Consider the following 12,146-nt stretch of genomic DNA (forward strand, 5'->3'; position numbering starts at 1 on the left):
TTTCATGTGGTCAAGTCATTACATTTTTTTTGCAAAACTGAGTGATTTTGCATCTTTTATTTTTATTTATTTATGTGTAATTTGGTGTTCTTTTTGTGCCATTTTGTACAGTATATTTTCTATATCCAGGAAGGACAAGAAGGGGGTGCCCCTGACTTTTTCGGCCTCTCACTCTCTTCCTGATAGAGCCACTCAGGATTCTGCCTATTGGTGTACATGAAAATTAATATCTTTTTGCTACATCTATCGTTATATTTCAGATAGAACACTTTAAAGTCCACTACAATAATCTCTCAACTGTAAGATGAAACTTTATCTTAACTACATAGCATTTAAGTAAAGACAATGAGGTTTTTTGCAGCACCCCAGAAGAGCTGATAAATATATCTACGTTGTGGACTGGTGGTGGACTGGTGTTGTACAAGTAAAGTTGAACTGAAAAGTGTAGCTATACATTAGTTCTAACACGACATTATGTGGACCTCCAATCTAATCCTTTTGCATAAATGAGATTGGTTCAGTTGGTCAGTATATATATATATATATACATTATTGCACCATTTCAGACATGAAAATTTGCTTCTGGCCTGATCAACCAGTAACTTCATAAGCACCATTTTTTCTATAAACCACTAATGATGTCAGAAATTTATTAAAATGACTAAAAAAAACCAAAACAAAGATAAATATTTGAACAACATATATGGAAAAAGAGGACTTAATATGTCGGTAAGTTTTACACAAACAGCTTTTTGTCCACACTTTTTAAATCTTGACTTTTATAAGTTTCTGATTTTATTGGTTTTACTAACATTACTGATGTTCTTGTTGTGCGTAGGCAGCAGTGGCTCAGGTGATGCAACTGCTTGTCTTGTGATCTGATGGTCTGCAGTTCAAGTCATCCCCCCCCCAACTTACCACAGACACACACTGTGGGGGACAATTGTGTCCCTTGAGGAGAATGTAGCTCTGAGGTTCCAAGCCTGGATAAATGCAGAGGCTTGCATCAGGAAGGATATCCAGCGTAAAATATGTGCCAATTAACCTGTGTGATGAGTCACTGTGGTGACCCCTGCAGAGCGACAAGCCAAAGGACAACAACTCATCTTCTTGTTTTTAGGCTCCAGTTGTTTTTAAATGTGATCTATGAATAGGTCTGATTTAGTTTGACAAACTATATTTATGTATCCGTATACAAAACATACATAAAAAGGTTGATTGATGATTCAACAGCTCCCCAAAAAATAAACAAATCAATAAATAATGGCACAATAAAAAGACAAGTTGGATGTGTTGACAGCGTCTTTAATAAACTGAAATGATGTCCAGCTGTATTGTACATCATACTGCGAGACTCAGCATGCTCACATACACTGAACCAACATTGTAAAGACTTAATTCAGCATAGGGACACACTCATAACAGTCATATGGTTTCTCCACAGTACGATACAGACTTTCCAATCTGACCACATAACCTTTAAAACCCAATAAATAAATAAAATTAAATTAAAATAAAAAGAACAACAAAAAAGGAGACCATTTGATAACTTATTTAAATGACTAAATATGATAAATATATTCTAACTTGCAAAGGGGTTTCATAAACAAATATGTTGTTAGTTCTGGTCCTATTCCATTTCCCAGTGCAGCACAGAAGAGACCAACACAATGCAGGATATGTAATTACTAACTATACATATATACATACACACTGATCTGCATCGGTGGGGTATCATGTGCAAGTATTTACAATGCCTTTTACTTCAGGCACATATAATACATAATCATAAATTGTAGTGCAAGCTAACTCCACATCACATATTTCATTACAAACATGCTTTAGGTCTTATGTAGGTTTTATCTTTTAGAGGGTTTCTGTTTTGTTGTACATCAGCGGTGTCAAACTCTAATATACAGTGGGCCAAAATTTAAAATTGGATAAACTCATGAGTCAACGTTGATATTTGTTGAAAAATATCATCCAGATATGACAATGAATCTCATAGATTGGTGGAAAAATCACATGTGAGTTCTCCTCAGGCTCCCAATTGGAAATGCTTGTTTTATTCTCTGAGCACACAAACTCACAAGCTTCCATCATACACCTTTTCACAAACACTCCCTCACTCTTACTGAAGGGCTTATTTAGCCATTTCCGCCGCAGTCCTGTCCTGACGGACACACCAAACCACCACCGGAGTATTCTGGGGTTTGTAATATTGGCAGTACATGTACTGTATAACATCAGTGGGCCAGCTCTGGTAGTCATTTGGTATTGCCTCGTGGGCCAAAATTGGCGGGCAAAAGTTTGACACCTATGTTGTACATCATCCAGGGCTCTAAAAACTCTTGAGAAGTCCATGTGTGTATGTGTGAATGCACATTAGTGTAAATATACACTAAAGCTACTGTCCATTGTGGCTTGGGTCAGTACATTATTCTACACCTTATTCCTTGTTGGTTGCTGATCTGTGTTCTTTGATTACAAAAGCACAGAGAGCTCTTCCGTTGCATCATCCCAGACACACAGTTTAGAGAAAGACATCTGTCTTTGTTTTGCTGTCCTTTCAGTCTGGCAAGATACAGCTAAAATAGTGCAGCAGGATGTAGCAAAATGTCTCGTTTCCTGTTTTTTACAGTATCTACATTATATACCAGTTTGTCCTACAGTAAATGTTGGTGTGAAATCTGAGGATGATTGTACAAATTTGTTATGGGAGTTGTGCTAATAAACAACAGAAAGCATCCAGATTCTTTATATAACGTTTTCAAAAAGTTGCATGGAGTTCATGATGTTCTCATCCTGGAAATAAAAGAAATAGAAAATTATCTGTTAATGCAAATTTAAAACGTGAAAAAGGTTCAAGTTTCATACTGAATTTTGTATTTAACCAAGTGAATACAGGGATAAAATACAGCTAAATTAAGAGACGATGATTGCATCAGTTTGTGTAAAAACAGTCTTACACAATATTCTTCTTTGTTGACTGTTCTTCTTGTTAATTCACTCATATTAGGTCTAAACTTATGTTTAAGAATGTGGTGCTGTTATCATGTCATCACAACTAAATGTCATTATTGTGGTTTACAGATGCCCTACCTAATGCACGAGCTTTCCTAAAAGTCAAACTGGCTAAAAAAAAAACAAGCTTGAGAATACTGTGACAACATAAAACAGATGTGTAGATGTGATAGATGCATGAAAAGCACACAAACAGGCAATTTGTGGTTTTGTATTACTTCAAAACTACACTTGAAAGTTTTGTTTTACTCTATAAATGTTTCCAAAATATACTCTCTGAACACATGAAGAGATTTATTCTTTAGGTATCTTTGGAAATGAAGTGAAATAATCAACTTGTCAATTGGCACATTAAGGTTTTGCAGTTTAAAAAGAGACAAAACTCACTTTTAAAACTTTTATTCTTTTTTTGTTAAAAAATGATCCAAGGTTGTATCAGACTCATCAAACAATGTTTAAGTATGTTGTAAATTATATATGAAAACCTTTATTTTTAATCCCTTTTAACTGTAATTGTGGTGCCCCTCAGTGACTATATCATTTTTTTTCATTAAAAACAGTCTTTAAGTGGTCATTATTCAAAACGATTGTGCATGCTGACTGTAATTTATTTATCTAAAAAAAAAAAAGGTTGGATTTTGTTGGACTTTTTTCTCTCGATTTAACAAGGGAATTTAAGGGATTGAGTAATTTTCTCAATCTTGATTAATGAATGACAAAAACTTGGACTTGGATATTTTCTTTCTACCTTAAAACAAGGACAAATGTTTAAAAAGCCCCTTCTAACCTGATGTGAATCAGTGCTCTCATTGTGTTCCTGTTTTACAGAACAGCCAAACACAACACAAGTAAACCCACCAAACTTAGTTTAACCCACTAAACATGTCAGGAAAAATAGGAAAACACCCTCCATCATATTTGTTTCATTACAACATAGTTAAATAAAAGAGGCAAAGCTCACAATATGTTTTCTATTTTCCTCACCAAAAATGTACATCAGGTTTTATGTCCGTAGATGAAATCTCTGCTGCGGGCAGGTTAACGTTTGACAAGGATGATTTGAATTGCTTTGAATATGAAAACGCTGTATGAAAACTTAAAATGTATCCATGCATCATCCAGGTTAAACTACTTATCAGCACCAGTTGAGTAAACACGGTTAGATAAGGATAGTTGATGTGGACAGTTATCTTTTGAAGTATGTACTCATTATATGATTTCATCTGTTTTGCTGCATGTTTCAGGACTGAATTGTTATTAAAGTACTTCTGTCTCATGCCGTCTGTGTTATTCATGGAGTTTGGGTCATAACACAACAAAATGAAAATGGCATGTTATTTTGTTTTACTAGCTGTAATTGACAGGAGTTCATGTCAGTCTGCAGAAAGAGGAGCAGAGAACAGATGGTGGTGTACAAACAGCACATTTTTTTGTTTGTATGAGTGGCTGTGCATTAAACATACTTTCCAATGTGATTTTTGTCCATTTACTATATTCTGCATCAATTGTCAGCTTGCATCTTTGTCTCTAATTAAATAATTGTGTAATCACTTGAAAATAATCAGCCTATACATGTCTCATATTTACAAACTTCGGGGTCTGCGCTTAATGTAAAGGGTTAACATGTATTTTCATATTTTTATATAAATCCAAATACAAAGTTTTTTCTGGAACAAGATATTCTTGCATTTGTTTCTCAGATTTGGGTTTAAAGCGTAAGAGTATTTTAATCGCTAACAACTAATATTTCCAAAGTCACATGGTTTAGTGGTTTATTTAGGTTTGAGTGCCATACTTACTGTAAAAAATTATTAACTACAGAGTAATAAGGATCACTTTGTTCTTTTTTGTCTTTTGGAATTTTTGCATGAATTTCAGGTGGATTTCAAGACTTTTTATTTGTGTCTCCTCACTGTGATTATGTGAAGAAGAGGTGGCAACAAAAAACAAACAAACAAAAAAACAATTAGATCAGTTGTGATTTAAAATGAATAAAAGTAACTAAAACATAGCATGGCAGGAAGTGTCTTGCTTGAAGGGAGGGCGGGAAAGAGCTGTATTTTTGTAAAAGAATTGTTTCCTGGATATGTGAACACTGATTCGGGGCCCCTGACCTGTTTAGGCTTTGTTTGTGTAGATGAGTAACTATTGGTGGTTTTTCATGCAGCACAGTGCATTGGCTTGTGTGGGACTGTGTGATAAAGCATGAGTCACCTTCTGACAGGTTTCGATGAACTCTTCAATAGTCACTACGCCATCTCGGTTTCTGTCCATTTTCTGTTGGAAAATGAAAGAAAAATCCAAATTGAAGCAGCAGGCATATAAGTCAGGGAATTATTTCTTAAATGAAAAAAGATCTGATTTCACTGTGTATATTTGTGTATTTAAATATTTGTCTGTTTTTTTATTTGTGTGAATCAGAACCTGGAAGAACTTATCAACATGCTCAGAGGGGGCTTCATCCCGCACACAGGGATACGTATACCTCCCCATCATGTCATAGATTGATTTCATGATTGCCAGCATTTCCTGAGGAGAAAAGAGAGAAACAGAGTGAAACAACTGTCTGTTTCCACTTTGTCTACATCTGCTATCACACATCATGTTGCGTTAGCGGCCATCTTTAAATATATTATATATGGATTTTTAATTATTCTTTTCTAAATTCACTCATAAGTGCTACACTTTTTTGTAATGCTAGTACAGTGTCTACATTTGCTCTAGATCTCACAAGGAATTCTTGTAATCATTAGTAATTCCTTCCATGGTTACAGTCCCAGATGACTGAGCTGCAACTGGAGCAGAAAGTTTACATTTACATTAATCTCAATTGAACAACATGCAAGACTCTTAAATTGCCTCTGAATGTAAATGTTTAAATGTGACTTTTATGAGGTTTAGATAATTAAGGTTAAATGTTGCTTTTCTAAAAATGTCTTTAATACTATTTAAACTGTGAAAAATACATTTGGCTCAGTGTGCTAAATGCTATTTAAATAGAAACTAAAATGGCTGTGGTTTGGGTGCATTTGAATGATAATGAATGGGACCTTTTGCACTTTGTTCACTTCTTTGTGCCAACCTTCTTGTAATAGCTCTGGGATATAAGAACACTATGAATGTGCATCTGTGCCTGGGCAACATTTAACACACTGTAGTCCATGTCTTATGTCAGGCTAAAGCATTTTTTGATCAGATAAAAATGAATGACAATCGTTTTCCTTTTGGTTCATTAACTTTTAATTGTTAGAAAGTGTTGCTCAATCACACACACCTCTTTGGTGATGTAGCCATCCTTGTTAATGTCATACAGGTTGAAGGCCCAGTTGAGCTTCTCTGTGACTGAACCTCTAAGTAGGACTGACAGGCCGATGACAAAGTCCTCAAAACGGATCGAGCCATTTCTGTCAATGTCAAAAGCGTTGAACAGGAAGTGAGCATAGGTGGTTGCATCTGTGGAGAAAATAATAATTGACTCAGTGTTACTGCTATAACCATTACTATACACAGTCTGGTAAACAGTGTGGGAGGACAGAATGTCAACATTAAAACCTCTGATAGGGAAAGTGAATAATTCTGCTCTTCTGTTCTGCTGCAGCATCCTGCCAGTCATACGAGGGTTTTAGCACTTGTCACCTTCATAAAAACTTGCTTCCCTCAGGCACTTTCATCACAGTTCACACCCTCATTTTGGCTAAGTTTCAGGTCATTTATCAGCAGGTGATGGTAAATAAATCCCCCTAACCTAAAGAAGCCTTCTACATGAGAGGTGAGACTTTGGGAGCTAAAAAGAAAAGCAGTTATGGGAAAGGAAATTTAAATTTTTGTTAAACTTTCTGGGGTGATCACAGTGAATTTTCCCTGATTTTTCCCATTTGGTTTTATGACCAAAAACAATGAGTCATTGAATAAAATATAAATAAAAACAAAATGTAAACACTTTCAAATAATTTGAATCAATTTTCTATCTGATAATCACACAACAGATTTTAAACTGCTTAATATTTTCATACATGTAGTGTTTTCTCATTTTTAATTGATGCCAGTGAGATGATTTAAAAATGATAGAAAATGGTAAAAAGGGAAAAGTTGTGCAGTACTTAAAAACAATAATTACCGTAACATGCTGCAAATAAGTAGACAAATTTCCAACAGGTCAGTAAAATGATTTGGTTTAAAAAAACATCCCAGCATGTAGAGGGGAAGATGGTTTTAATCTATAAAATATATTGCAATTCAGATTTTAAAGTTATAGTTTTCACAAAAATTTGGAAAAAATGTATTTTTTTTTTCCATCATATGTGGTACAGTGCCATTAACAGATTTAGCACTTCAAGGATTCAGGGACATTGCAGACTTCACAAAAACAATGCCAGTCAACATAACAAAGCACTAAATCTGTAAAAATGACCAATAATCTGTAGAAAGAAAAACAATATATAATTGTGCAAAAAAAATGCTTTCTGGACATCTTCCCTGTGATTTGACAATAAAAGTTAAAATTTTAAATTATTTGTGTGAAAGCTTGTTGAAGTCTTGCATGCCATGGGGCTAAGCAGGAGCCATCAAGCTTTTTATTAGAAGTATGGAAGTGCATTAGTAAAGCTAAAATGGGCAGCTTGTACATTCAGTCAGTCACATAAACATCTTATTAATGCTGAACCTTATTCACAGTTTTTATCGTAACATATTTTGCCACCCATGTCCTTTTTTTACAAGGAAGGCCTTGGCCTGTTCAAAAACACAAACCACATTCTACAATAACAACGGAGCCATTGAAACAGCACAAACCATCACTTGTTATTCCTATTTCCAGTCATTTTTGCGCAGTCCCTTTAAATACAAGAAGGAACAAGAGAGGAGAGATTGTTTTAATATCTAACCTCCTTGGGGAAAGAACTGAGAATAGATGGACTTGAATGTCTCCTCATCAACCAGCCCACTGGGACACTCCTGCTCAAGACAAAAAAAAAAAAAAAAAAAAAAAAAGGATAAATATTACATATATGTATTAGAATAATACACAACAACAAGGTAATTGAGCGCATCAAAGCTGCAGCCAGACATACGTTTTTAAAGCCTCGATACAGAGACTGAAGCTCTTTCCTGGTGAACTTGGTTTGTGCCTGCAGCTCCTCCAGCCCCTCTGGCTGGTGACGCACCGTCGACAGCTCCAAATCACTATCGCTGCTGTCTGTAAGAGGAAGACACAGAAAGAGAAAGGGATGGAGAGACAGACAGGAAGGGGGAAAAAAGGAGAGAAAGAGAAGTGATGTAGAGAAGGAAATATGGAGAGAAAAAAAAGGAAAAAGGAAGGACGAGGCAGACATTGAGTGAGTGGATGCAGGCCAACAGTTGGTGGGGGTGGGGGGTGGGGGGGTTACACATTCAACAGGGAGGCAGGTAGGGAAAACATAAGAGTTTAAGAGAATTAGCAAAAAATCTGTTGAGGAGCAGAGGGCAGGTTGCAAGGGAGTAAAACGAAAGAGGAAGAGGTACTTTCTTTGAGGCGGTGATGTCACCAAAAGTAGACTATTTTGATGCATTCTTATTAAAAAAGAAAGGAAAAAAAGCCACTTCAGAAAAATCTAAATTTGAGGGGGGCATCCAAAGACTCTTTTTTACTCCAATCCCAAAAGCCACAAAGTTAGAGTTGCAGCAGTGTTGGTCACCTGTTCACACACACTAAGAGAAAGCACTGCGAAACTGGGAAAAAGAAAACATTTCTGCTTCAAAAGGAGGGAAGTTTTCCATGATGAAGTTTGGTTTCTGCTGTTCCATACTCACCATCTTTAGACAAAGAGAACAGAGGAGGAGGGGTGTTGACACCGAGATGGGGTGAAAGAGAGTAAATGGAGAACAGTGGGATAGTGACAGCAAGAGGAAGAAAAAAAAACAAAAGACAATAAGTCAAGTCAGGTTGGACGCTGAGAGGTTCTGATGATTGGTGCTGAAGAGCCAAAAGGAAAAAAAACTCCAGTAAACACATCCAGCAGAGCAGTGAAATACAATATACTGTGAATATATTGGGAACGGTGGGAGACGACCCATTCTTATGTCACATTATTCCATCTTTTTCAAGCTCCTGATGTCCAGTGAAAAATGAGAAAAAGATTCATTTTGGCCTCTTTCAACCACATAATGAAATGTTTCTTACACCACGCTGTTTCTGCTTTCTTAATGTAATACGTGTTTTCCTTCAACATTGTTGGTAGTTCATGGTCTGGGTTAGAAAGTTTTGGTGTAAAGCACTTTTTATAAAAAAAAAACCCCAAAAACATCCTGTCCGATTTTCCAAACTTTTAACAACCCCAGATACACATGTAGGGTTTGGAAACGTACCAGTGGAAATTTAAAGTTTTCTTTGTCAAAGTATCTGCCATATTTTAATAAAAATGCATCTTTGGATAAAATGTATATATATTTTTTGATAGTATTCAGCAGTCACACCAGAGTTTAGCTGCTAATGGAAGTAAAAGAAAACAAAACAAAAACAAAAATGAATCCATCATCAAATTAAACATATATCCCACACATTCAATATTATAATAATCTTATTATTCACACACTTAGTTTCTAATGGTAACACTGCAAGGAGCTCTGGGCTTACATGGTTTTATTTTCTGTATACACAAGAAACCAACTAGAATATATACATGCTGAAAATGATGACAGGATACACTCTTGTTGCATTCTTTTTCACCAGCCTCAAATGTTTTCACTTTGTGCTGCTTCTCTACAGATACACAAATGCACCATCAATTTTCTTGCATGTTACACTTTTATATGCAGTTTTAGAGTCAACACATTCCTCTATAAAAAAGAAACGGGTGAATTTGATAAAGTTTTAACTTTTTTCAGATGACATTATCAAATTATAATTATTAAGGCTGTTAGGAAATCTTATTTGTCATTGACACAAATGATGAAAGTATTTACATACACTGTAATCCTTTCTTTGCTTTCCAGAGTTTTTTAGATGCACAATGGTACCAGTTTGGGAACAATCTACTTGCAGGTTCAGTGAGTTGGTTGTAAAGTACATTGTCTTGTTATGATAAGTGTCTTACTTTCACAAGTAAGAGCTTCAAAATTTATTTAGAGTTGACCAGATTCCCACATGTTATGTTTTATTCTGTTTTAGTGCTGCAAATAATCATTAAAGCAAAGCAAAAAAAGTCTTCAGTGGGTTTTTAGTGGAATGAGGTCGAGAATCTGACTGGACTACTACAAAATGCTGCTGCTGTTCTCTGTTATTTCTCAATTGCATTAGATGCAAGCTTCAGGTTTTGGTATTTGTTTGTTTCCCTCCAGAATCTTAATACACTCCTCTTTGAGATTGAATCACTTCACCAGTACAGATGCACAAAAGCTTACTTAGCCTCTGCAAAGCTCACCAACCTCATAAAAGCTTTTAGTCATCAGTTCTAAAGTCAGATGGTAAAAGAAAGATTTGAATGGGGTGTGGCTTTCACTCACACGACATGCTGCAAAAACTTGGCCTTGGGCAGAATTACAGCTGCAATCTGAAACATTTGTCCAAGGAAGTCAGGAAAAGGTAAATATGAACTAATTTCGGAGTGGCCGAACCAAAGCACAGACCTAAAACGGTCCAGAATCTGTGGAGGGAAGTAAGGAAATCCGTAAATCACTACTGAAGAGGAGCGGTCCAAATGGAAAGGTTTTAAGTTTTCATTTATGTTGCAGCTTAAGTTGTTGGCAACGACTATAAGTGAAATGATTGTTTTCCACTTCCTCTCAACTGATACACACTCAAGGTAGTGAAAGATATCTTTGTCTTTCTTTCAAAGTTTTCTCATATTTCTAAAAAGCTCCGAAGTCCAGACTCGGTTAACCAATAATGACTGACATACAACAATATTAATATCAACTATGGGTAGATTGAAAAAGATCTCTTGAGCCTTTTTGTTTCATGTTTTTCCTCCTCCTCCTCACTGCCCCTTCCCGTGTTGTCTCACCCGTCTCAGTGATGTCGATCAGGCCCAGCAGGTGCATCAGCTTGAGGAACATGATCACCAGGCAGACGATGCCTACAGTCTGGAGTCCCTCCGTCTCCCATCTTACACTCATCTTCCCGTTTCTTTCTCCTCTTTCCTGGTTCTTTTCCTTCTTTGCCCCTAACTCTACATAACTGATGTTATTCTACACATCCTTTCAGTCCATCTGCTTCCCAGTCTCTCTTGCTCTGTTCCTCTTCTCTATCTTTCCCTGTGTCTGAAAGAGTGACACTCACTCATCGCTCTTTTTCTGTCACAATTTTTTTCCTGCCAATTCTGTTACTCTATTTAGCCCTCCCCTTCTGCCCCTTTAATTGAGTGTATTTTTTCCCTGTGCTCTCTTATACACCAGTGGAACTCCCATGATTTTCTTTTTTTGTCCATCTTCTTGAGTCACATCAAGGGGTCCAGATAATTGCTGCATAAAATATCTCAATAGAAAGTGAATCATTAAATAAATAGATAAGTAAACAATGAGTTAATAAGAAATCCAATCAGACAGGGCTCAGTGCCTTTGCAGGATCCATGGGGTTAATTGTTGCTTCAAAGAATGTTATTTGTTTGGAACGGCAAACTCATCTCAAAGAAGAAGAAGAAAAAAAAAACACAATCAAATTTATCTATGGGGGACATGTTTTGCCATCACTGAAAGACCAAGTTATTCTCTACAACTTCCTTTATTGTATCCTGCCTCTATTTCACACTGTTTTCTGCTAATTAACCTGAATTATGAAGGAAAATCAGAAAAGTTACTTTAATCCTATTTTTTATTATAATAACCAAATAGCAGACAGTTCATGCAGCATCACACCATAGTTCACACCAAAGTTTTTAAAATGTAAGACCAACAAACATTTTTTTATGTTTAAGAATTATCATTATTTTTTCTTTTTTGCTGAATGTGTTAGAAAGAAATCATCTTGCCTTTAAGAAACCGGGGGGGGGGGGGGGGGGGGGGGGGGGGGGATGGTTACAAAGGTGAACAGGTGTCCTGAATCCCATTTTCCCACTAAGCTCAGTGATCCACTTTCTAATTATCGTTGCGTGTCTCGTGGGATCTGTAGCACAGATTTAATGCGGCACTAACTCAGTAGAATCCTGTGA

At 36.2% G+C, this 12,146-nt stretch overlaps 1 protein-coding gene across 2 annotated transcripts in view; it reads right to left on the reverse strand.

Moving 5' to 3' along the window:
• Nucleotides 1-2,757: 2,757 nt before the first annotated feature.
• Nucleotides 2,758-12,146, reverse strand: part of kcnip3b (Kv channel interacting protein 3b, calsenilin) — a gene marked incomplete at both ends in the record, with an annotated part of 30,682 nt that continues 21,293 nt past the window's right edge. For both annotated transcript variants that reach the window (XM_079250923.1, XM_079250922.1), the window contains 6 exons: nucleotides 2,758-2,805; nucleotides 5,239-5,301; nucleotides 5,449-5,553; nucleotides 6,299-6,477; nucleotides 7,908-7,977; nucleotides 8,094-8,218. In XM_079250923.1, coding sequence (XP_079107049.1) covers nucleotides 2,758-2,805; nucleotides 5,239-5,301; nucleotides 5,449-5,553; nucleotides 6,299-6,477; nucleotides 7,908-7,977; nucleotides 8,094-8,218 — 590 coding nt within the window. The remainder of the gene's footprint in view (nucleotides 2,806-5,238; nucleotides 5,302-5,448; nucleotides 5,554-6,298; nucleotides 6,478-7,907; nucleotides 7,978-8,093; nucleotides 8,219-12,146) is intronic.

The sequence above is a fragment of the Telmatherina bonti genome (assembly GCF_933228915.1).
Source record: "Telmatherina bonti genome assembly, chromosome: 13".
In the NCBI taxonomy this organism is placed as follows: domain Eukaryota; kingdom Metazoa; phylum Chordata; class Actinopteri; order Atheriniformes; family Telmatherinidae; genus Telmatherina; species Telmatherina bonti.